The 27,498-nt window shown below is 39.8% G+C and overlaps 1 protein-coding gene across 1 annotated transcript; it reads left to right on the top strand.

The window, feature by feature from the left end:
- Window positions 1-267: 267 nt before the first annotated feature.
- LOC133620932 (protein phosphatase 1 regulatory subunit 36) lies at window positions 268-27,498 on the top strand. Its single transcript, XM_061982604.1, has 10 exons — window positions 268-283; window positions 363-427; window positions 710-846; window positions 2,762-2,831; window positions 2,907-2,996; window positions 5,481-5,630; window positions 5,854-5,896; window positions 13,250-13,461; window positions 23,488-23,688; window positions 26,960-27,498. The coding sequence occupies exons 2-10, from the start codon at window positions 363-365 to the stop codon at window positions 27,048-27,050; spliced, it is 1,059 nt and encodes a 352-aa protein (XP_061838588.1). The 5' UTR covers window positions 268-283; the 3' UTR covers window positions 27,051-27,498.

The following is a 27,498-nucleotide window of genomic DNA, read 5'->3' as shown; positions in this document are numbered from 1 at the left end:
AGAGTTGTTTATGTTGAATGTGTTTATAATGGCAACAATAGATTGAGGTATGCTAAATGTAATTTAGTGTTGTTTCAACCAAATATTCGATAATAATAATGATGTAAGACAAAAAGTTATTTTTGAAGCAGCCCTGAAAGAGTTAAAGTTGTTTTTGCGGGAGGAGACCTGCTATTCTCCCATTGGCTGTTGCCTAGTTACCGTTTGCAACATTTGAAGACACAAGAACGGACTGAAGGTTGTCACGTGATAAAATACACAATATCCCAAGGCGACACGAAAGGTAAGTTAGGACAAGTGGAATTTAAGGATGCTTACTGGTCAATACTGAACGTTTTTAAATTGTTTTTTCCCCCTTACAGATGACAACAGTCCCCTCTAGTGGCTGGATGTGGAATGATGACAGCAACACTTTGGAGTTTAAAGGGTGAGAAAAGGTTTAAACTTCCATCCATCCATTTTTTACCGCTTGTCCATACTTTGTATGTGAAATACTAGAGGTATTTGAAGATGGTGACTTTTAATAGCCCTGCTGCAGAAAAGGATGGTGTTTTGGAGAAAGGAATACCTACTCGTGACCACATGAAGGATCTTCAGAAAAGATCAGAATGGTGACATGTTTGTAGTTATTACACATGCAGATGGAATATTTAGACGGTTATTCACACGGTGGTAGGGTGCAATTGTTGACAGTAAACGTTCCTCCCAGGTTGGCTGATGTCTGCATCTTGACCACTAGAGGGCGCCAAAGCTCAAGGAAGAGCCTGAGTACAGCCCGTTTGAATGCATACAGGACATCTGTGCTGCAAAAGCAAGGCGATCACGTCACTATTGATGACGTCAAACGTGAGTATTCATATTTTTATACTTAACTTTCTACGTTACAATACTTTGTCATTACACATCACTCACAAGCTCACCAATGTCACGTGAGGCTGTATTACTAAGGTATATATATATATATATATATAAATATATGCCTCACAATACGAAGGTCCTGAGTAGTCTTGGGTTCAATCCCGGGCTCGGGATCTTTCTGTGTGGAGTTTGCATGTTCTCCCCGTGACTGCGTGGGTTCCCTCCGGGTACTCCGGTTTCCTCCCACCTCCAAAGACATGCACCTGGGGATAAGTTGATTGGCAACACTAAATTGGCCCTAGTGTGTGAATGTGAGTGTGAATGTTGTCTGTCTATCTGTGTTGGCCCTGCGATGAGGTTGCGACTTGTCCAGGGTGTACCCCGCCTTCCGCCCGATTGTAGCTGAGATAGGCTCCAGCGCCCCCCGCGACCCCAAAAGGGAATAAGCGGTAGAAAATGGATGGATGGATGGATATATAAATATATATATATATATATATATATATACATGTCCAGGGTGTACCCCGCCTTCCGCCCGATTGTAGCTGAGATAGGCTCCAGCGCCCCCCGCGACCCCAAAAGGGAATAAGCGGTAGAAAATGGATGGATATATATATATATATACATATACACACACACAAACCTTGTTTCCATATGAGTTGGGAAATTGTGTTGGATGTAAATATAAACGGAATACAATGATTTGCAAATCCTTTCAACCCATATTCAATTGAATGCACTACACAGACAAGATATTTGATGTTCAAACTCATAAACTTTTTTTTTTTTTTGCAAATAATAATTAACTTAGAATTTCATGGCTGCAACACGTGCCAAAGTAGTTGGGAAAGGGCATGTTCACCACTGTGTTACATGGCCTTTCCTTTTAACAAAACTCAGTAAACGTTTAGGAACTGAGGAGACACATTTTTTAAGCTTCTTAGGTGGAATGCTTTCCCATTCTTGCTTGATGTGCAGCTTAAGTTGTTCAACAGTCCGGGGGTCTCCGTTGTGGTATTTTAGGCTTCATAATGCGCCACACATTTCAATGGGAGACAGTTCTGGACTACATGCAGGCCAGTCTAGTACCCGCTCTCTTTTACTATGAAGCCACGTTGTTGTAACACGTGGCTTGGCATTGTCTTGCTGAAATAAGCAGGGGCGTCCATGGTAACGTTGCTTGGATGGCAACATATGTTGCTCCAAAACCTGTATGTACCTTTCAGCATTAATGGCGTCTTCACAGATGTGTAAGTTACCCATGTCTTGGGCACTAATACACCCCCATACCATCACAGATGCTGGCTTTTCAACTTTGCACCTATAACAATCCGGATGGTTCTTTTCCTCTTTGGTCCGGAGGACACGACGTCCAGTTTCCAAAAACAATTTGAAATGTGGACTCGTCAGACCACAGAAGACTTTTCCACTTTGTATCAGTCCATCTTAGATGAGCTCAGGCCCAGCGAAGCCGACGGCGTTTCTGGGTGTTGTTGATAAACGGTTTTTGCCTTGCATAGGAGAGTTTTAACTTGCACTTACAAATGTAGTGACCAACTGTATTTACTGACAGTGGGTTTCTGAAGTGTTCCTGAGCCCATGTGGTGATATCCTTTACACACTGATGTCGCTTGTTGATGCAGTACAACCTGAGGGATCGAAGGTCACAGGCTTAGCTGCTTACGTGCAGTGATTTCTCCAGATTCTCTGAACCCTTTGATATTACGTTCTAAGGTGGCCAAGCACCGACTAAATTGGTTTAAAGTCATTTCAATGGGAGACTTTGAGGTGAGATACAAGTTAACCAGTCAAGCTTGTTAGTTGGGGTACTGCAGTACTGTAGGGTCAATACTCTTAAAAGTATACTATGGCTATTGATCCTGTTTGTGTGCGTGTGATCTAGAGGTGGCTGTGGCTTTGCTCCAGGAAAACTATTCACTGCCAATCCCGCTCTGCTTCATGGCGTTACTGAAGTAAGACATTGCATTGTTTCCAAAATGATGGCAGCCACTGACATATTCTAAGTCACACTTTAACTTTTTTTCTAGGAGGAAAGAGCTTGATGATGTCCTGACTGCGCTTCTTCTTTACGTGTCTTATTATATTGAGCACCGCAAAGCAGCTCAGACGTCATTGTTGTAAGTATATATCGTATTTTCCGGACCATAGGGCGCACCGGATTATAAGGCGCACCACCGATGAATGGTCTATTTTCGATCTTTTTTCATATATAAGGCGCACCGGATTGTAGGGCGCATTAAAGGAGTCATATTAATACTTTTTTTCTAAATGTAAAACACTTCCTTGTGGTCTACATAACATGTAATGGTGGTTCTTTGGTCAAAATGTTGCATAGATTATGTTTTACAGATCATCTCCAAGCCGCTTTCTGACAGTCGCTTCAGGATGCGCCGTTTTGTGGGCGGTCTTATTTACGTGGCTCACCTTCGGCAGCGTCTTCTCCCCGTCATCTTTGTTGTAGCGGTGTAGCGTGCAAGGATGGGAGTGGAAAAAGATGGAGCTAACTGTTTTAATGACATTTAGACTTTACTTAAATCAGTAGCGGAGCAGCATCTCCTCTTCCGGAAACAACAACAAGGCCAGAAATGTGTCCCGTGAAAAAACGACCAACCGGAACTCTCTAATAACTAAAGTTCCTTGGGTGAATAATTTAAACTCACTACACCGGTATGTTTTAGCGCTTTCATGGCGAGTTTACTGACAGATATAAGTAAGAACTTTACACTACTTTATGTTAGAAATAGCAACAGCGAAGGATGAATGTCCCATAACAAGAATATAGAGAAAAAGAAGAAGCTTATCAATCGACACGGACTACAAAGGCCAATGCACGCCATTTTTCAGGATTTATGCAGATCTCAAATACAGATCAGCAAGTACCAGAAGGTAAGAAAAGTTGCTTTTGCATTATGTTACGAAACAAAACGCCAGATAATGTCTTACCTGATACACACACCGTAAGTGGCTCGTACAATCCATCAAGCGGTGCGGCTTCATAGCTTACCAAAGTCGTACTAAAACATTTTGATAGATTTTTGAGCGCCGTGTGTAATGTTCTATATTTTCAATGGAACATATAAAATGTTGGTGTTTACTTGGAGTAATGGTGCCTTCACAGATGTGCAAGTTACCCATGCCTTGGGCACTAATACACCCCCATACCATCACAGATGCTGGCTTTTCAACTTTGCGCCTATAACAATCCGGATGTTTTTTTTCCTCTTTGGTCCGGAGGACACGACGTCCACAGTTTCCAAAAACAATTTGAAATGTGGACTCGTCAGACCACAGAACACTTTTCCACTTTGTATCAGTCCATCTTAGATGAGCTCAGGCCCAGCGAAGCCGACGGCGTGTCTGGGTGTTGTTGATAAACGGTTTTAACTTGCACTTACAGATGTAGCGACCAACTGTAGTTACTGACAGCGGGTTTCTGAAGTGTTCCTGAGCCCATGTGGTGATATCCTTTACACACTGATGTTGCTTGTTGATGCAGTACAGCCTGAGGAATCGAAGGTCACGGGCTTAGCTGCTTACGTGCAGTGATTTCTCCAGATTCTCTGAACCCTTTGATGATATTACGGACCGTAGATGGTGAAATCCCTAAATTCCTTGCAATAGCTGGTTGAGAAAGGTTTTTCTTAAACTGTCCAACAATTTGCTCACGCATTTGTTGACAAAGTGGTGACCCTCGCCCCATCCTTGTTTGTGAATGACTGAGCATTTCATGGAATCTACTTTTATGCCCAATCATGGCACCCACCTGTTCCCAATTAGCCTGCACACCTGTGGGATGTTCCAAATAAGTGTTTGATGAGCATTCCTCAACTTTATCAGTATTTATTGCCACCTTTCCCAACTTCTTCGTCACGTGTTGCTGGCATCAAATTCTAAAGTGAATGATTATTTGCAAAAAAAAAAAAAATGTTTATCAGTTTGAACATCAAATATGTTGTCTTTGTAGCATATTCGACTGAATATGGGTTGAAAATGATTTGCAAATCATTGTATTCCGTTTATATTTACATCTAGCACAATTTCCCAACTCATAATGTCATTTTACCTGATCATTACTCTCCTGGTTCATGCATCTTGGGGTCACAATACTGCAGCCATGCGAGTTCCTAACAGTATGCATGTTCGAAATAAACCAATACCATAACCCAGTGGTTCTCAAACTTTTTTTCACCAAGTACCCCCTCAGAAAAAACTTGGCTCTCCAGGTAGCACCATAATGACCACCATTAAAATACAGTAGCGTATTAGGCCTAAATACTAATTAAAAACAAAGCATTGATATTTTTGGCCACTGTAACATTACACACAGTTTGAACAGTAACACTGTGTTTGAATATTCAATCGATTCATTGGCGTAACCCTGGTCAGACCCCGCTTATCACTAGTGGTATGCATACCACAGTTTGAGAATCTCTGCCATAACCCCAAGAGATGTTGATTTTACTTGTATTACACTGATGGATGGCACCTAATTTCGTTGTTAATGGCAGTAAAATGATTCTATTCTATAGTGATTATAGATCTCACAGGCTGTTTCGTTAATGTTCTTTCTCCACTGCCCTCTTTCACTATACATTTGCTAGTTTGGAGACAAACACTGATCATCAAAAGGTGGCAAAGATCCAGGCTAAAAAGGAGATTGCCCAGAAGATACTGGCTGTCCATTACTTCAGTCTGATCATGGACCTGGTTGTGGCTCAAGGCATGCAGCATTCGCACACAGCATTTCAGAAGTAAGATGAGATGTTTTTTGTCCACTGGTATTTTTGCTACTTGTTGTCAGTACAGTAGTTGCCTTTGAGTATTAATAGCAGTCATTGTTGGGTTCTCAATATTTGCTGTTATCTGGTCTTTTACAAGAAAATCCATATTTGATCTCAAGGTAGCCATCCAGCACATGCTGGTTTATGTTGTCATTTCATAACAACAAATAATGTTATTTGTGCGTCTGTCCAGGGGCCAGATGGGAGTGAGCAAAAATGAATGGCTTCTGCATGCGGTAGGTGTACTTCAGAGTCATCTGCTACCAAAACAACACAAAACTGATGAATTTACTTTTTTGAAGCACATACAGGCAGTTCTCGTCTTGTTACGACACACTCCCATGAATTATTACCACTGTGCATGAAGAAAAACACAGAGAATCACCCTATTTTCCAGATATTAAGCTGCTACTGTTTTCCCACGCTTTGCACCCAGAGGCTAATAAAACGGTGCGGCTAATTTATGGATTTTTCTACGCTAACTGTCATAATGTTTGGTATTAAAAAAATAGTTTTCATATTACACCGACAGAGACACCGAAAGGTGTGTTATTGTTTGTGCTATGGTGCCACCTTTTTAGACGAGTTCGCTCACTGCAGTTGCTGCGGGTTGAAAATGTACTTCCTGGTTCGTTCCTTAAACTGGAAGTATTTATCGACAGTGTTTCTGCTCGGAATAATTATTTATTCATCACTCCAAGCAACGTTTGTAAGTTTTACAATATAACTAAAACAATTTTACGTAACCGTCCCATGTGTGATGTTTCTTGGAGTGTTTTCATGCATATTTGTATGTGCTATTGTAATGTAATCAAGCCAGCGTTGTTAGCATTAGGGAATAGGCTAACACGTTCACAAGTGTCTGTGTCGGTTTTATCAACTTACAATGGCGTTCATTTTGTATTGTTTCACTTTCGTAAATTCACCAAAATGTCACCGTGGAGTTATTGAGTCTGTTTAGCTGATTGGAGAGCTAACTTTGGCAGATAGTGGGTCCATGACGATGACTTCTGTTTTGTTTGCCTTTTTTACTTTCGTGGTACAGGCACTGTTTGAAAACAATTAAGGTAAATAAACATCAACATAAATCTTTCATACTGGCTTATAGTTCGGTGCGGCTAATATATGTAAAATCTTTATTTCTTTTAAAATCTCCCCCATATAATGTTAACATGATGATCATTATCATAATTACATTTTAATTATTTGTTTTAATTACCCAATTACAATTAACCTATTCCAGTTGTCATACCCAGGAGAGCTCATTGGTCAACGCCCTCAATTAGAGATGTCCGATAATATCGGCCTGCCGTTATCGGCCGATAAATGCGTTAAAATTTAATATCAGAAATTATCGGTATTGGTTTGTTTAATATCGGTATCTGTGTTTTTTTATTATTATTATTTTTTTTTATTAAGTCAACATAAAAAACACAAGATAATAATAATAATAATACCTGGGATTTATATAGCGCTTTTCTAAGTACCCAAAGTCGCTTTACATGTAGAACCCATCATTCATTCACACCTGGTGGTGGTAAGCTACTTTCATAGCCACAGCTGCCCTGGGGTAGATACACTTACAATTAGTGCACCAACCCAAAAAACCTCCCTCCCCCATTTACACTCATTCACACTCATTCACACAAAAGGGTTGTTTCTTTCTGTCATTAATATTCTGGTTCCTACATTATATATCAATATATATCAATACAGTCTGCAAGGGATACAGTCCGTAAGCACACATTATTGTGCGTGCTGCTGGTCCACTAATTGTACTAACCTTTAACAGTTAATTTGACTAATTTTCATTAATTACTAGTTTCTATGTACGGTATTTTTCGGAGTATAAGTTGCACCGGAGTATAAGTCGCACCTGCCGAAAATGTATAATAAAGAAGGAAAAAAACATATAAGTCGCACTGGAGAACTATGAAAAAAACTGCGACTTATAGTCCGAATAATACGGTAACTGTTTTTATATTGTTTTACTTTTTTTTTTATTCAAGAAAATGTTTTTAATTTATTTATCTTATTTTATTAATTTTTTTAAAAAGTACCTTATCTTCACCATACCTGGTTGTCCAAATTAGGCATAATAATGTGTTAATTCCACGACTGTATATATCGGTTGATATCGGTAATTAAAGAGTTGGAGAATATCGGATATCGGCAAAAAGCCATTATCGGACATCCCTACCCTCAATTATTAACCTTCTACTCCCACCCACCTCCGGAACCTGAGGTGTTATCATTGGCTATTTGACAATGTTTTATTATTATTATCTTTACCATTTACTATATGGTCATTAACCAAATACCACATAACATTACTTTGTGTGGGTGAGTTGAAACACCCCCCAATGAATGTCGTCCTGATGCCATACAGCCGTAGCTTTATAAGTTACTAATCAACGTGACTGGGATTCGAACCCAGTAGCCATTATTGGGAACCATCGGTCTTGACCATCAAGACATGATTCCAGTAACCCTGTCTCAGTAAACTACGATGCAGGTGACATAAAATACTGACTGAAATTTACATTTGGAATCTGATTGGGATTTGAACCTAGTACCACTTGTTGAAAGCCAGCAGTGTTACCCACTGCGCGAGCCAGGGTCTTTCGAGACCAGGATTGCGCTGATTGAGATAACTAATGACAGCGTTGAAACATAACATTGAGTTACCAATCGACATAACTGAGATTAAGAGTCAGTAAAATAAACCACTAAAATTGTTTTAGGAGTACAGTACTAGGTGTAGTACTAGAGCTAGAGCCTAAACTAGGAACCTGAGTGTCACACCTGGTGGTCGTCGACTCATATGGTGGGGGAGGATGCTGGCAGACTTTCCTTAAGAGAGACTTTCAATTCCAACCTTTGGAAGAGCTTCAAACTTGAGGGAGGCAGTGGACATGAAAACTTGGCATACATTAAGACTTAGTGGACTTGAGGTCTTAGTAGACATGAAGACTTCGTCAAATACTGCACTGTAGTACATATAAAAAAATAAAAGTAAATTTCGGCTAAAAAAATTAAGAATATGCTGATTTTTTTGTAGCTGCTGACCTCACATACGGTCGTGGTCAAAAGTTTACATACACTTGTAAAGAACATAATGTCATGGCTGTCTTGAGTTTCCAATCATTTCTACAACTCTTATTTTTTTGTGATAGAGTGATTGGAGCACATACTTGTTGGTCACAAAAAACATTCATGAAGTTTGGTTCTTTTATGAATTTATTATGGGTCTACTGAAAATGTGAGCAAATCTGCTGGGTCAAAAGTATACATACAGCAATGTTAATATTTGGTTACATGTCCCTTGGCAAGTTTCACTGCAATAAGGCACTTTTGGTAGCCATCCACAAGCTTCTGGTTGAATTTTTGACCACTCCTCTTGACAAAATTGGTGCAGTTCAGCTAAATTTGTTGGTTTTCTGACATGGACTTGTTTCTTCAGCATTGTCCACACGTTAAAGTCAGGACTTTGGGAAGGCCATTCTAAAACCTTAATTCTAGCCTGATTTAGCCATTCCTTTACCACTTTTGACGTGTGTTTGGGGTCATTGTCCTGTTGGAACACCCAACTGCGCCCAAGACCCAACCTCTGGGCTGATGATTTTAGGTTGTCTTGAAGAATTTGGAGGTAATCATCCTTTTTTATTGTCCCATTTACTCTCTGTAAAGCACCAGTTCCATTGGCAGCAAAACAAGCCCAGAGCATAATACTACCACCACCATGCTTGATGGTAGTAATGGTGTTCATGGAAGTAATGGCCTCACCTTTTCTCCTCCAAACATATTGCTGGGTATTGTGGCCAAACAGCTCAATTTTTGTTTCATCTAACCACAGAACTTTCCTCCAGAAGGTCGTATCTTTGTCCATGTGATATCAGATGAAACAAAAATTTAGCTGTTTGGCCACAATACCCAGCAATATGTTTGGAGGAGAAAAGGTGAGGCAAGTACCGGTTAAGTGTATGTAAACTTTTGACCACGACTGTAGGTACTTTGCTTTGACAGGCTCTCTTGGGTATTTAGACAGGTGGCTTCACAGGGAGGGAAATGCCATGTCAGCTGTGCCAGCTTATTGCCTTCTGTTGGACAGGAATAACAGTTTGTGACCTTTTGAGAACACAGGAAGAGAAGTTGAGGCTGAGTTCTTATGCCAAATTCACGTGAGAATGTGTTGCCTCCATAATGATAAAACAAATTACTAGTCAGGAGGATTGGCAAAGAAAGTAAACATTGAGCTGGTGGATTGTAATGAGATTGTAAGTCGCGTAAAAGTATGCAAAAAGAAGAAAGAGGTGCAAAATATAAAAGTTGTCAGTATGCAAGCTTTTCATTCACTGAGCAAATGTTTAAGACTACAGCCAATAAAATGTCCAAATCTGCACAAAAATTGTTCGTTCAGTATTTTTCACACATACGCTGTCTTACGATTTTTTGGGCTGCAATCATGATCAGTAAGTGTCTTAATTTAAGTTGTGTGCTGTGGAGTAAATGAATCATGGGTTCTCAGTGTGAAGCACTTTGAGTCTCTCCAAAAAGTCAAATCTATTAGTGTTTTTGCCTCTGTTGCCCGTTATCGAGCTGTGTGCCTCGACATCCCACCGGATTTTGGATTGCCTCCCTCGATCCTCGACCTTGGACACCTCCCTCGATCCTTGTCCTTGGACACGGACCTCGTCGCCTCTCTCCAGCCCCCGACATTCTCGCCTTACCCCTTTGGTCTGACGAAGGATTCATCCAACACGCACATACTGTCACGACGCGGACTCAAACCCGCTTCCCTCCTGCAACTGAGTGTCACAGTTTCTCCTCTGGCTGCTCGCACAGACACGCCCCCGCTCACACTGAGCGCGGCACGCCCACGCAGCAACAAGCCTGCAGACAATCGGCAATCCGCACACCTGGGACTGATGAGGGCGAGCTGGATAAAGGACCAGTGGACCCAAGGATCCATGCGGGAACTTAGTTACCTCTTTGTGTACCTGCCTTCCCGAGTCTTCCCCTTCGAGATCTCCCGTTGTTTCCCCTGTGTTTTGGACAGCCTTCCTCGATTTCCGACCCTCGCCTGGACACGGGCCTTGTCTCTTTTCTCCTGCCTTGGATCATCTGCCTTCCCCCCAGACTTCCTTGTTCCTTCGCTCTCGACAACACTTGGTAACACACACTTCAGTTAACCTTACACATAGACTTACACACACACTCTTGGGTTTTGACACACACTCCATTTCCTTAGTTAATTTGGTATTGTTTAGTATCATTTATATAAATGTATGTATATATGTGTATGTGTATATGTGTGTATGTGTATGTATGTATGTATGTATATGTGTGTATGAGTGTATATATATATATATATATATGTATATATATATATATATATATATATATATATATATGGTAACTATAAACAAACCCCGTTTCCATATGAGTTGGGAAATTGTGTTAGATGTAAATATAAACGGAATACAATGATTTGCAAATCCTTTTCAATCCATATTTTATTGAATGCACTACAAAGACAAGATATTTGATGTTCAAACTCATGAACTTTTTTTTTTTTTTTTTTTTGCAAATAATAATTAACTTAGAATTTCATGGCTGCAACACGTGCCAAAGTAGTTGGGAAAGGGCATGTTCACCACTGTGTTACATGGCCTTTCCTTTTAACAACACTCGTTTGGGAACTGAGGAGACACATTTTTTAAGCTTCTCAGGTGGAGTTCTTTACCATTCTTGCTTGATGTACAGCTTAAGTTGTTCAACAGTGCGGGGGTCTCCGTTGTGGTATTTTAGGCTTCATAATGCGCCACACATTTTCAATGGGAGACAGGTCTGGACTACAGACAGGCCAGTCTAGTACCTGCACTCTTTTACTATGAAGCCACGTTGATGTAACACGTGGCTTGGCATTGTCTTGCTGAAATAAGCAGGGGCGTCCATGGTAACGTTGCTTGGATGGCAACATATGTTGCTCCAAAACCTGTATGTACCTTTCAACATTAATAGCGCCTTCACAGATGTGTAAGTTACCCATGTCTTGGGCACTAAAGTTAAAGTTAAAGTCCCAATGATTGTCACACACACACTAGGTGTGGTGAAATTTGTCCTCTGCATTTGACCCATCCCCTTGATCACCCCCTGGGAGGTGAGGGGAGCAGTGGGCAGCAGCGGTGCCGCGCCCGGGAATCCTTTTTGGTGATTTAACCCCCAATTCCAACCCTTGATGCTGAGTGCCAAGCAGGGAGGTAATGGGTCCCATTTTTATAGTCTTTGGTATGACTCGGCCGGGGTTTGAACTCACAACCTACCGATCTCAGGGCGGACACTCTAACCACTAGGCCACTGAGTAGTAATACACCCCCATACCATCACAGATGCTGGCTTTTCAACTTTGCGCCTATAACAATCCGGATGGTTCTTTTCCTCTTTGGTCCGGAGGACACGACGTTCACAGTTTCCAAAAACAATTTGAAATGTGGACTCGTCAGACCACAACACTTTTCCACTTTGTATCAGTCCATCTTAGATGAGCTCAGGCCCAGTGAAGCCGACGGCATTTCTGGGTGTTGTTCATAAACGGTTTTCGCCTTGCATAGGAGAGTTTTAACTTGTACTTACAGATGTAGCGACCAACTGTAGTTACTGACAGTGGGTTTCTGAAGTGTTCCTGAGCCCATGTGGTGATATCCTTTACACACTGATGTCTCTTGTTGATGCAGTACAGCCTTAGGGATCGAAGGTCACGGGCTTAGCTGCTTACGTGCAGTGATTTCTCCAGATTCTGTGAACCCTTTGATGATTTTATGGACTGTAGATGGTGAAATCCCTAAATTCCTTGCAATAGCTGGTTGAGAGGTTTTTCTTAAACTGTTCAACAATTTGCTCACGCATTTGTTGACAAAGTGGTGACCCTCGGCCCATCCTTGTTTGTGAATGACTGAGCATTTCATGGAATCTACTTTTATACCCAATCATGGCACCCACCTGTTCCCAATTTGCTTGTTCACCTGTGGGATGTTCCAAATAAGTGTTTGATGAGCATTCCTCAACTTTATCAGTATTTATTGCCACCTTTCCCAACTTCTTTGTCACGTGTTGCTGGCATCAAATTCTAAAGTTAATGATTATTTACAAAAAAAAATGTTTATCAGTTTGAACATCAAATATGTTGTCTTTGTAGCATATTCAACTGAATATGGGTTGAAAATGATTTGCAAATCATTGTATTCCGTTTATATTTACGCCTAACACAATTTCCCAACTCATATGGAAACGGGGTTTGTATATAATAAATAATCTTTGAACATACTGCCCCCTGGTGTCCGAGCCGTCATCTCCCCCTGTGTAAACATAACACATACAACAAACTCTGGTAACATTTACATTGTTAATTCTACACATCGTCTTGCACCATTCACGTCGAGTAGCATACACACCCCAACTATTCATCACGGTGCTTCTCTTTCACTGGAATTTAAACTCACATTTCTATCATTCGAAAGTCGTCAAAGTGGATTAAAATGACTCTCCACTAAATGTAACGATTCCCTCTTCTTCTCTTCTTTTTTTAGTGCCTATACAGCTTCTTCTGCTGTGTGGCCTGGGTGGCGTTTGGCCGGAAGTACATGAGCAACATTCAGGAGGAAGTGGGACGACTTTTGTACTCGGACGCCTTTAACACGGCCGTGAGGAACACAACCGAGGAAACGAGCTCATTTGCCTACAATGGTTCCACGGTGGTGCACGACTCTCAGGGCAAACGAAGAAGCACACACGGCCAACGGTACGTCGAAATAAGGGGACTCATATAGTGCCGTCACTACATATACCTTTATTTGGGATAGGTTGATTGGCAACACTAAATCGGCCCTAGTGTGTGAATGGGAGTGTGAATGTTGTGATGAGGTGGCGACTTGTCCAGGGTGTAGCCCGATTGTAGCTGAGATAGGCCCCATCACCCCACGCAACCCCGAAGGGAATAAGCGGTAGAAAATGGATGGATGGATATTTTTACCAAAAATTTAGTTTTGAAGTCTGAAAAATTGTGTAAATCTTAATTGAACAATCATGTTTTGTCATCTTTATTGAACTCCCTATTAGAGATGTCCGGCAGGCCGATATTATCGGCCGATAAATGCTTTAGAATGTAATATCGGAAATTATCGGTATCGTTTTTTTTATTATCGGTATCGTTTTTTTTTAATTAATGTATTTATTTATTTATTTATTTATTTTTTATTTTATTTTAATTAAATCAACATAAAAAACACAAGATACACTTACAATTAGTTCACCAACCCAAAAAACCTCCCTCCCCCATTTACACTCATTCACACTCATTCACACAAAAGGGTTGTTTCTTTCTGTTATTAATATTCTGGTTCCTACATTATATATCAATATATATCAATACAGTCTGCAAGGGATACAGTCCGTAAGCACACATGATTGTGCGTGCTGCTGGTCCACTAATAGTACTAACCTTTAACAGTTAATTTTACTCATTTTCATTAATTACTAGTTTCTATGTAACTGTTTTTATATTGTTTTACTTTCTTTTTTATTCAAGAAAATGTTTTTAATTTATTTATTTTATTTTTATAATTTTTTAAAAAAAGGACCTTATCTTCACCATACCTGGTTGTCCAAATTAGGCATAATAATGTGTTAATTCCACGACTGTATGTATTGGTATCGGTTGATATCAGTATCGGTAATTACGGGTTTGGTCAATATCGGATATTGGCAAAAAGCCATATCGGACATCCCATCGACAGCACTCCACATTGTTTATCCAGTATTGCCCTGTATTAAAGAAACTTGTGTTGCCCTGGCAACCCATAAGCAAATGTTTTAGCTCTCTAATCCTGAACAATGCTCATGTTGTATTGTTGAGCGTTGTGTGCAGTGCCACAGATATATATATATATATATATATATATATATATATATATATATATAGTACAAAGTAGGGTTCTACAGTATACCGGTACTAGTATAGTATCGCGGTACTAATGAATCAAAAACGGTACTATACACTCTTTGAAAAGTACCGGTTCCCTTTTATATTTAACGGACATGACAGCACGCGTCGACACGTTGTGACATTGCTGGTTTTACGAGCAGCGGAGCATGTTCGGCAGCGCACTATACAAAAGTACTTACAAGCAGACACAGTGTGTAGACAGAAAAGGGAGAATGGACGCATTTTGGCTTAAAAACTAACGATAAAGGTGAAGCTATAACACTGAAACGCCGCACAACAAAAGGTGCTTTAAAACGTGGCTAGCTAGTTCGCGTCTAACGTCTATCCGCAGTGTTTTAGCTACTTCTAAATGACTAATCCTCGCCTCCATGGCGACAAATAAAATACGTTTCTTACAAGTATCATCCCTACAGGATGAGGAATAGCTAAACATGTTTCACTACACACCGTAGGAGGATACGATAGCTCACTGGCGTCACCGCTAACAAAAGATAGTGCTCCTAAATGTAAACAAATGCCATGGGTGGATAACTGTAATGATACCAAGTACAAGAGCGTATCTAGTCGATAGTACTATGATAACATCAATATATATATATTTTTTTCTAAATTCATATTATGTTTATAAACTGAGGAAATATGTCCCTGGACACATGAGGACTTTGAATATGACCAATGTATGATCCTGTAACTACTTGGTATCGGATTGATACCTACATTTGTGGTATCATCCAAAACTAATGTAAAGTATCCAAACAACAGAACATTAAGTGATGATTACATTTTAACAGAAGTGTAGATAGAACATGTTGAAACAGAAAATGACCAGATATTAATAGTAAATGAAGTAGATTAATAATCCATTTTTACAGCTTGTCCTTTATAATTTTGACAAAATAGAATGGAAAATGACACAATATGTTACTGCATATGTCAGCTCCCAAATTAGGAGCCTTTGTTCACTATTTTATTTAAGGACAAAATTGTTCTTCTATTGCAATAAAAAAAAACATATGTTTAATGTACCGTAAGATTTTTTTTGTTAAAATAAAGCCAATGATGCCATTTTTTGTGGTCCCCTTTATTTAGAAAAGTATCCCAAAGTATTGAAATACATTTTGGTACCGGTGCCAAAGTATTGGTATCGGGACCACCCGAGTATACAGTATATAATAATGCAGACAAATTGTTTTTTGTATGATGCTTCAAAGTTAGGAAATGTTAATGTACACTGAATCTACAGCAGGGATATTCAACATAATTGTTTTGGGGGCCAAATTTACAGAAATCTAAGGACCGGGGGGCCACACTTTTCAATGTTATGAATAACGGAGAAACAGCATCCTCTACAGTGGACATTTGATTTTAGTCTTTTTTTTTTGTCATAGTTACAGGACCTTTTTTAAGGACCTTCTGCAAAAAAAAGCTTGTTGAAGACCATCTCAATGACAGCACTCTGGTGTTTTCGTTTAAGAATCTGCTGCAAAAGTGTGAGTTTCTCACAAGTTTTTGGAACTGAGTAGTCCGAATGATGAAAAAGAGAGGACCTAAAGGGGAACCTTGAGGAACACTAGTAGTATAACTAAAGACGTTGAACAAACGACTACGGACTGCATCTGACGTAAAAAAGCTACAGCAACACATTAAAAGGTCAAAAGTTTACATACACTTGTAAAGAACATAATGTCATGGCTGTCTTGAGTTTCCAATCATTTCTACCACTCTTGTTTTTTTGTGATAGAGTGATTGGAGCACATACTTGTTGGTCACAAAAAACATTCATGAAGTTTGGTTCTTTTATGAATTTATTATGGGTTTACTGAAAAACCAAAGAGCTCAATTTTCTCCAGAAGGTATTATCTTTGTCCATGTGATGTCAGATTAAACAAAAACTGAGCTGTTTGGCCACAATACCCAGCAATATGTTTGGAGGAGAAAAGGTGAGGCCTTTAATTCCAGGAACACCGTTCCTAAAGTCAGGCATGGTGGTGGTAGTATTATGCTCTGGGCCTGTTTTGCTGCCAATAGAACTGGTGCTTTACAGAGAGTAAATGGAACAATGAAAAAGGACAACTGTAGAAGTTGCTTCCTCGCAGTTCCACTGTAGACACGGCACAGGAGCCAAGCGTGCAGTTTTAACAAAGTTTTGAAGTACATAGATTTTTCAGTCACGTCCGTATCCTCTCTCCCCCCCTGCTCTCGGCCGCCTACTGTTAAAGACAACAGATGATTAGATTAACACGTACCACCTGGGAAATCTAATTACCTGTCAGCTGTGTCTCGCCGTCAGCACATGCCCCGCCCCCATCCTATGGTGCTCGTCCTCAGCACCACAGACAGAAGCAGTGACCTTTGCTCCTGCAGGCGTGCTGGCCACACCTCCCTCCACAACTACCTAAAATCATCAGCCCGGAGGTTGGGTCTTCGGCGCAGTTAGGTGTTCCAAAGTCCTGACTTAAACGTGTGGACAATGCTGAAGAAACAAGTCCATGTCAGAAAACCAACAGACTTAGCTGAACTGCACCAATTTTGTCAAGAGGAGTGGTTAAAACATTCAACCAGAAGCTTGCCAGAAGCTTGTGGATGGCTACCAAAAGCGCCTTATTGCAGTGAAACTTGCCAAGGGACATGTAAGCAAATATTAACATTGCTGTATGTATACTTTTGACCCAGCAGATTTGCTCACATTTTCAGTAGACCCATAATAAATTCATAAAAGAACCAAACTTCATGAATGTTTTTTGTGACCAACAAGTCTGTGCTCCAATCACTCTATCACAAAAAAAAAAGAGTTGTAGAAATGATTGGAAACTCAAGACAGCCATGACATTATGTTCTTTACAAGTGTATGTAAACTTTTGACCACAACTGTACATAAATCACATTACAAAAAAACAAAAAAAAAACTGCCAAAGAAGAGAGGACTTAAAGGGGTGCCTTGAGGAACATCTCAGTTAGCACAAGGTCAAAATGCAAGGACCTGCCAATGTGTACATCTATACAACAGGAGCACTCAATGGTTTTTAGGAATTTTCTGAAAAAAAAAAAAAAAAGCCCTGTTATGCAACACACAAATGTCCACTTTAGAGTACGCTGGTTCTCAGGAGGATGTTCAATATACTGTAGATCCAGTATATTTCCTGACTGCAAAGACATGGTGCAAATAGCTCTAAACCAGTGTTTTTCAACCACTGTGCCGCGGCACACTAGTGTGCCGTGAGATGCAGTCTGGTGTGCCGTGGGAGATGATCTAATTTCACATATTATAATTTCACATATTATACATATTTTTTGCAAATCAGTAATGCTAGTCTGCAAATGATGTGTTGTTGTTGTTGAGTGTCGGTGCTGTCTAGAGCTCTGCTGAGTAACCATGTAATACTCTTCCATATCAGTAGGTGGCAGCCGGTAGCTAATTGCTTTGTAGATGTCTGAAACAGCGGGAGACAGTGTGAAGGTAAAAAGGTGTCTGATGCTTAAACCAAAAATAAACAAAAGTTGAGTGCCCCTAAGAAAGGCATTGAAGCTTAGGGAAGACTATGCAGAACAAAACTAAAATTGAACTGGCTACAAAGTAAACAAAAACAGAATGCTGGACGACAGCAAAGACTTACTGTGGAGCAAAGACAATGTACATCCGAACATGACATGACAATCAACAAAGTCCCCACAAAGAAGGATAAAAACAACTGAAATATTCTTGATTGCTAAAACAAAGTAGATTTGGGAAATATTGTTCAAAGGAAGACATGAAACTGCTACAGGAAAATACCAAAAAAAGAGAAAAAGCCACAAAAATAGGAGCACAAGACAAGAAGTAAAACACTACACACAGGAAAACAGCAATAAACTCCAAATAAGTCAGTGAGTGATGTGACAGTACACCTACTTTGAGACAAGAGCTATAGTGATGCACGCTTGGTTATGCTTTAAAGTCATATCCAACAATTGCGACAACGACTTTTTACTGTCAACTGAGTTTCGTTTTTTAATGATTTCTGCTGGTGGTGTGCCTCCGGATTTTTTCATCGCAGAAAATGTGCCTTGGCTCAAAAAAAGGTTGAAAAACACTGCTCTAAACAGTGGCTTTAAAGCAACTAGAGCAAACATAAAAATCAAACACATCCTTGCTCGTCTCTTATTAGTTGCTTTGCTGGCACACCATTGGCGTCATTATAAATCATCCGAGGCAAAGCGCTTGTTCCTGTTTACAAGTTGCAGGATCATAATCAAACGCTCAGCTTGAAGTCTGATCCCTGTGGGTTCACGCTACATGACTTGGATTCACGTCAGCACCACTTCCAGCTGTCAAACAGTGAGAAGATTGTAAAGTAAGAATCTTTAGAGCTTGTCGCTATAGCAACAGCCCTGGTGATTGAGTGATAAATGCAGTATTTGCACACTGGAGATACAAAAGGATTGCGTTGTTCTGAATAGATTTGCTGAGAACGAGCGTACTCTGTCGCGGATATTTGTGTTTTGCATGAAAGGCTATTTTTTCCCCCCGAAATTTGTAACTCTGGCAAAAGAAATAGACTAAAAACCAGTGACGTGCAGTGACTTTTATGACAAGTGAAGCATTAAAGAGTTTGTTTTTTATCAAATTAAATGAATGTACTCTAACTTCTAATAATACAGGTTGCTCATATTAAGTAATTCACTTTCATAAAAATGTTATCAAACACTTATTGGTGCCATTGTTTGCGTCGACAAAATGTAAAAAACCTTACTGTATTTGTATCCAAAGTACTCGCACTATCCTCCATGAAAACCTCCTTTGTTTTGTCTACAAATTCAGAAGAAGTATTTAATCCTGCATTCCTTCTTTCAGCACAGCATTACAAACAGTTCTTGCATCCGGGGATGGTACCGACTAGAGATGTCCGATAATATCGGACTGCCGATATTATTGGCCGATAAATGCTTTAAAACGTAATATCGGAATTTATCGGTATCTGTTTCAAAAAGTAAAATTTATGACTTTTTAATACGCCGCTGTGCTATAGGGAGAAGTTCAGAGCGCCAATAAACCTTAAAGACACTGCCTTTGCGTGCCGGCCCAATCACATAATATCTACGGCTTTTCACACACACAAGTGAATGCAATTCATACTTGGTCAACAGCCATACAGGTCACACTAAGGGTGGCCGTATAAACAACTTTAACACTGTTACAAATATGCGCCACACTGTGAACCCACACCAAACAAGAATGACAAACACATTTCGGGAGAACATCCGCACCGTAACACAACATAAACACAGCAGAACAAATACCCAGAACCCCTTGCAGCACTAACTCTTCCGAGACGCTACTATACACACCCTCCGGTACACCCCCCCACCCCCCCCCCCACAACCCCGCCCACCTCAACCTCCTCATGCTCTCTCAGGTAGAGCATGTCCCAAATTCCAAGCTGCTGTTTTGAGGCATGTTAAAAAAAAAATAATGCACTTTGTGACTTCAATAATAAATATGGCAGTGCCATGTTGGCATTTTTTTTCCATAACTTGAGTTGATTTATTTTGGAAATCCTTGTTACATTGTTTAATGCATCCAGCGGGGCATCACAACAAAATTAGGCATAATAATGTGTTAATTCCACGACTGTATATATTGGTATCGGTTGATATCGGAATCGGTAATTAAGAGTTGGACAATATCGGAATATCGGATATCGGCAAAAAAGCCATTATCGGATATCTCTAATTTTTACTAATGAAAGCAACAACCAGCATCACACTAAAATGAACTTGATATTCTTGATAGGAGGCAACATCACACAGTAAACAACACGTAAATTTACACGCGCGCACACACTACGACTTTGAGGGAATAATGAATAATAAATCATTGATTGAATTGTCAAGCTTCCAATCTTACAATACCCTGTCATCCGTCGAAGGACATTAAATCTATTACTAGCGCTAACACAATAAAGTGAAAATATTTAACAGAGCTGCCTTAACCGCCCGCAAACTACTAGTCTGAACTACAGATGTCCGATAATGGCTTTTTTGACGATATTCCGATATCAGTGTGTGAATGTGTGAATGTGTGTGTGTGAATGGGTGAATGTGGAAAATAGTGTCAAAGCGCTTTGAGTTCCTTAAAAAAAGGTAGAAAAGCGCTATACAAGTACGACCCATTTACCATTTACCATTGTCTAACTCTTAATTACCGATTCCGATATCAACCGATACCGATATGTACAGTCGTGGAATTAACACATTATTATGCCTAATTTTGTTGTGATGCCCCGCTGGATGCATTAAACAATGTAACAAGAATTTCCAAAATAAATCAACTCAAGTTATGGAAAAAAGTGCCAACATGGCACTGCCATATTTATTATTGAAGTCACAAAGTGCATTATTTTTTTTAACATGCCTCAAAACAGCAGCTTGGAATTTGGGACATGCTCTCCCTGAGAGAGCATGAGGAGGTTGAGGTGCGCGGGGTTGGGGTGGGGGGTAGGGGGTAGCGGGGGTGTATATCGTAGCTTCCCGGAAGAGTTAGTGCTGCAAGGGGTTCTGGGTATTTGTTCTGTTGTGTTTATGTTGTGTTACGGTGCGGATGTTCTCCCGAAATGTATTTGTCATTCTTGTTTGGTGTGGGTTCACAGTGTGGCGCATATTTGTAACAGTGTTAAAGTTGTTTATACGGCCACCCTCAGTGTGACCTGCATGGCTGTTGACCAAGTATGAATTGCATTCACTTGTGTGTGTGAAAAGCCGTAGATATTATGTGATTGGGCCGGCACGCAAAGGCAGTGCCTTTAAGGTTTATTGGCGCTCTGTACTTCTCCCTACGTCCGTGTACCACTCCGTACAGCGCCGTTTTAAAAAGTCGTTAAATTTTACTTTTTGAAACCGATACCGATAATTTTCCAATATTACATTTTAAAGCATTTATCGGCCTTTAATATCGGCAGCCCGATATTATCAGACATCTTTAGTCCGAACTGCATTTTTTGGGGAATTTTGCCTATTGTTCATAATAATTATGAAAGACAATTCGAAATATTAAATAAATGTGTTTAAAAGTCTTCTAAGCGCATTTACGTTTTTTTTAAGAGTTAGAATTTTTTTTTTTTAAAATACATCCGTCAAATCTTTTATAATTATTGTGATCAATAGGCAATATTCCGGAAAAAGTGCAGTTCCCCTTTAAAGGCACATACAGTCGTGGTCAAAAGTGTACATACACTTCTAAAGAACATAATGTCATGGCTGTCTTGAGTTTCCAATCATTTCTACAACTCTTATTATTTTGTGAAAGAGTGATTGGAGCAAATACTTGTTGGTCACAAAAAATATTTATGAAGTTTGGTTAGGAGGCCGCGGGGAAGACCCAGGACACGTTGGGAAGACTATGTCTCCCGGCTGGCCTGGGAACGCCTCGGGGTCCCACAGGAAGAGCTGGACGAAGTGGCTGGGGAGAGGGAAGTCTGGGCTTCCCTGCTTGGGCTGCTGCCCCCGGCCTCGGATGAGGGGAAGAGGATGGATGGATGGATGGATGGTTCTTTTATGAATTTATTATGGGTCTACTGAAAATGTGACCAAATCTGCTGGGTCAAAAGTATACATACAGCAATGTCAATATTTGCTTACATGTCCCTTGGCAAGTTTCACTGCAATAAGGCGCTTCTGGTAGTCATCCACAAGCTTCTGGCAAGCTTCTGCTTGAATTTTTGACCACTCCTCTTGACAAAATTGGTGCAGTTCAGCTAAATTTGTTGGTTTCCTGACATGGACTTGTTTCTTCAGCATTGTCCACATGTTTAAGTCGGACTTTGGGAAGGCCATTCTAAAACCTTCATTCTAGCCTGATTTAGCCATTCCTTTACCACTTTTGACGTGTGTTTGGGGTCATTGTCCTGTTGGAACACCCAACTGTGCCCAAGAACCAACCTCCGGTCTGATGATTTTAGGTTGTCCTGAAGAATTTGGAGGTAATCCTCCTTTTTCATTGTCCCATTTAAAGCACCAGTTCCATTGGCAGCAAAACAGGCCCAGAGCATAATACTACCACCACCATGCTTGACGGTAGGCATGATGTTCCTGGGATTAAAGGCCTCGTCTTTTCTCTTCCAAATATATTGCTGGGTATTGTGGCCAAACAGCTAAATTTTTTGTTTCATCAGACCATAGAACTTTCCACCAGAACGTCTTATCTTTGTCCATGTGATGTCAGAACCAAACTTCATGAATGTTTTTTTGTGACCAACAAGTATGTGCTCCATCACTCTATCACAAAAAGAGCTGTAGAAATTATGTTCTTTACAAGTGTATGTAAACTTTTGACCACGACTATATACACGCTCTGGTCTTATGAAACATCTCAACTGCATTTAGCATATATTTAAAGTTTTCTTTTTTAAGTAACACAAAAATGACTTCCCCTACTAATTTATTACTAACACTTATTAAAGAGTAATTCCATTAGTAATTAAATTCCTTTTTTTTTTTTTTTTTTTTGGCAAAGTAACAAGTAGTTATGATTAATTACTTTTAAAAGTCATTTTCCAAACACTTGGTAACCTCTAACAGAAGTGTAGCTGGAACCAGGAAACCCGCAGGTATAATAATAAGAACCGAGGGGGAGAATTTTACAACATACATTTATATATCAACCTTAATGTCCACTGCAAACAATTACTGGTTCTCAGGGGGTAATGGACAGAAGTTAAGTGTAATGTGAAAATTGCAAACTGACACAACAGGAAATACCAAATAAAGTGAAATGCATTGCCTATTATGTGGGTGTTGGTACATAAATAATCTTGGTTGGATTCATACTTCTGCTAACTTTCTCCCCAGCATGTTCAAGAGGCATCCAGCACTGAGCAAGACAGCTAATCAGCGCTCCCCACTGATGGTGTGTCTGCTGCCCACACCAAAAGAACAGTCACCCCATCTGTTCTCTGGCAGCAGGGCCAGAGGGTTGAGTCCAGTGCGGACCGAACACTTTGACAACAAGGTCCTAACGGAGGAAGTCAACCAGCAGCTGGCCAGTGTCAAGTGGGTACATACATGCACTATAAAACAACGCAAGTTATTAGGCATGTTGTTTGTCAAAACACCATGCTTGTATGCATAGGCGCCGATCTACATTTCTGCCAGTGGGTGCTCGGTGTGTGTGTATTAGTGTTGTCCCGATACCAATATTTTGGTTCCAGTACCAAAAGTATTTTGTTACTTTTCGGTACTTTTCTAAACAAACGGAGCACAAAAAATGCCATTATTGGCTTTATTTTAACAAAAAAATCTTAGGGTACATTAAACATATGTTTGTTATTGCAATGCCTTAAGTAAAATAGTGAACATACAAGACATCTTGTCTTTTAGTAGTAAGTAAACAAACAAAGGCTCCTAATTTAGCTGCTCACATATGCAGTAACATATTGTGTCATTTTCCATTCTATTATTTTGTCAAAATTACTAAGGACAAGTGGTAGAAAACAAATTATTAATCTACTTGTTCATTTACTGTTAATATCTGCTTACTTTCTGTTTTAACATGTTCTATCGACACTTCTGTTAAAATGTAATACCGTATTTTTCGGACTCTAAGTCGCAGTTTTTTTCATAGTTTTATACTCAGGAGTGACTTATGTGTGAAATTATTAACACGTTACCGTAAAATATCAAATAATATTATTTAGCTCATTCACGTAAGAGACTAGACGTATAAGATTTCATCGGATTTAGCAATTAGGAGTGACAGTTTGGTAAACGTATAGCATGTTCTATATGTTATAGTTATTTGAATGACTCTTACCATAATATGTTACGTAAACATACCAGGCACGTTCTCAGTTGGTTATTTATGCCTCATATAACGTACACTTATTCAGCCTGTTGTTCACTATTCTTTATTTATTTGAAATTGCCTTTCAAATGTCTATTCTTGGTGTTGGGTTTTATCAAATAAATTTCCCCCAAAAAATGCGACTTATACTCCAGTGCGACTTATATGTTTTTTTCCTTCTTTATTATGTATTTTCAGCCGGTGCGACTTATACTCCGGAGCTACTTATACTCCGAAAAATACGGTTAGTTTTAGATGATACCACAAATTTGGGGTATCAATCCACTACTAAGTAGTTACAGGATCATACATTGGTCATATTCAAAGTCCTCATGTGTCCAGGGACATATTTCCTGAGTTTATAAACACAATATAAATAAAAAAAAACGAAAGAAGATTTTTTGATGTTAAAAAATATCAATGTAATCATAGTAGCATCGACTAGATACGCTCCTGTACTTGGTATCATTACAGCGGATGTTAGGTGTAGATCCACCAATGGCGTTTGTTTATATTGTAGCGTCCCGGAAGAGTTGGTGCTGCAGGGAATTCTGGGAATTTGTTCTGTAGTGTTTATGTTGTGTTGCAGTGCAAATACTCTTCCAAAATGTGCTTGTCATTGTTGTTTAGTGTGGTTTCACTATATGGCACATGTTTATGACAGTGTTGGCATTGTTCATACTGCCACCCTTAGTGTGACTCGTCTGCAGTATGTTTAAAATCAAGATGAATGTGTCATTAGTTCATCACCGGGCATTGATTGATTGATTGATTGATTGAGACTTTTATTAGTAGATTGCACAGTACAGTACATATTCCGTACAATTGACCACTAAATGGTAACACTCGAATAGGTTTTTCAACTTGTTTAAGTCGGGGTCCACAATAATCAATTCATGGCATAATCAAACCTTGGTTAGGTCTTGTTGATTGCAGACTCTATGACTTGCATACTTGCCAACCCTCCTGGATTTTCCGGGAGACTCCCGAAATTCAGCGCCTCTCCCGAAAACCTCCCGGGACAAATTTTCTCCCGAAAATCTCCCGAAATTCAGGCGGACCTGAGTGACGTGTCGACAGCCTGTTTTCACGTCCGCTTTCCCACAATAAAACAGCGTGCCTGCCCAATCACGTTATAACTGTAGAATGATCGAGGGCGAGTTCTTGGTTTCTTATGTGGGTTTATTGTTAGGCAATTTCATTAACGTCCTCCCAGCGCGGTAACAACACACAACAACAGCAGTCACGTTTTCGTGTACCGTAAAGCAGTCCGTCTGCCGTAAACAGCAATGTTGTGACACTCTTAAACAGAACAATACTGCCATCTACTGTACATGCATATGTGACAATAACATCTACGGCTTTTAAAGAGTGCACAACTGCGCACACAACAAGGAGACGAATCAGAATGCATCATCAGAGAGGGTGTTCAGCATGGTTAGAAAAATAGTGACAGAGAAAAGACCAAGGATGGACAATTTTACCCTTAACTCAACAATGAGTAGATGAGTGTTGTGTGTGTGTATATGTGTAAATAAATGAACACTGAAATTCAAGTATTTCTCTTATTTATTTATATATATATATATATATATGGAATTCACTGAAAGTCAAGTATTTCTTATCTTTCTATCTATCTATCTATATATATATATATATATATATATATATATATATATATATATATATATATGAAATACTTGACTTGGTGAATTCTAGCTGTAAATATACTCCTCCCCTCTTAACCACACCCCCAACCACGCCCCGCCCCCCGACCACAACCCCCCACCTCCCGAAATCGGAGGTCTCAAGGTTGGCAAGTATGATGACTTGTGACTTATTTATTTTGTAAAACGTACTAAACCGCCCCAAAAATAACAACAAGAAGATTGATACTGCAAAATAAATTTTAAAAATTGAAAGTAGTCATCAATCCCACGCGGGTGCTCGGCTGTGCTTGTACGTCAGCATCAACAGTGCATCGATGGCATGGCTGCATGAAATGTCAGTTTGTGACTTTTAAAGGGGCCCATTATGCACAACTAACTTTTTTTTAACCGTTTTGTACCTGTTTTGGGGTATTTAGTAACTGCTTAAGTCCTGAAAATTTGAAATCAAACCATGGAGGCATGGCGTAGATATTTATAAAACGATCTTGCCATTTGGAATTCGCCCCATTAGTGACGTTTTTCCAAAGTCTGGCGTGAGCAGATATCTCCATATATAGTGAAAATTTACCCAAAGTGCTTTGCGCGAGTCCGCCATAGTAGTCCGCGCTATAGTTTGAATTAGAACTGATTTTTTTAGATTTACATTATTTCTTATGGGACAATCTGATTTGGTTTTACCACTGCACCGGTACATGCAATAATGATGACATAAGCGTACTGTATAACTAGAAAACGTCCACAGTGAGCAACTCACATTAAATATTAGTAACGTGTTCTTTTCTTTCTCCTTGTTTTGTATTGTCCCTCGCAGATTTGGCATTCTGGGCAAGCCTCTCAATGAGTTCAACCCCAGCACCCTGCTAAGCAAGGAAGAAGAAGAGGGAAACAACAGATTTGGATAGAACAATTTTTTATATATTATCACACAACTCTTATGCTTAAGGGCCGTTGCTATAGTTATTATCAATTGTGCTGAAATTTTATTTTTCTTTGTCTGTGCAAAGCTGGCAATCCAAAAGATTGCAAACCAGTCTCGTATCAGTGTTTGTTTCCAGAATCGGCCTGCTGACTGCCAAGGCCGAACATCGAGTACCATGGCGCAGACAGAGCAGAGACAAGGCGAAATCACGACTGTCAGCACATTTGCATTTTTGTATAATCATATATTGTGTCTAACTGTAGCTGTCGAGATTACCCCCTTCCCTCAGCGACAGCTTCAGTGATGTAACCAGGCACCTCCCAAACAAATAGAGGAAGCACGTGGGCTGGACTTTTAGAACGTAGTTTGGATCTGTAACTAGAGTACAGCCCAAATAACGTCTTTCCTCAATTGAACAAAATTTAACTCTG

This window comes from Nerophis lumbriciformis, linkage group LG21, assembly GCF_033978685.3.
Source record: "Nerophis lumbriciformis linkage group LG21, RoL_Nlum_v2.1, whole genome shotgun sequence".
Taxonomy (NCBI): Eukaryota; Metazoa; Chordata; class Actinopteri; order Syngnathiformes; family Syngnathidae; genus Nerophis; species Nerophis lumbriciformis.
Note: the sequence above shows the minus strand (reverse complement) of the source record. Positions and strands in the feature narration are given on the sequence as shown.

Coding starts and splice junctions, on each gene's coding strand:
- LOC133620932 (XM_061982604.1), top strand. CDS start 363: ATGACAACAGTCCCCTCTAGTGGCTGGATGTGGAATGATGACAGCAAC. Junction 2,832..2,906: donor TGCTTCATGGCGTTACTGAA/GTAAGACATTGC, acceptor CTTTTTTTCTAG/GAGGAAAGAGCTTGATGATG. Junction 5,631..5,853: donor TCGCACACAGCATTTCAGAA/GTAAGATGAGAT, acceptor GCGTCTGTCCAG/GGGCCAGATGGGAGTGAGCA.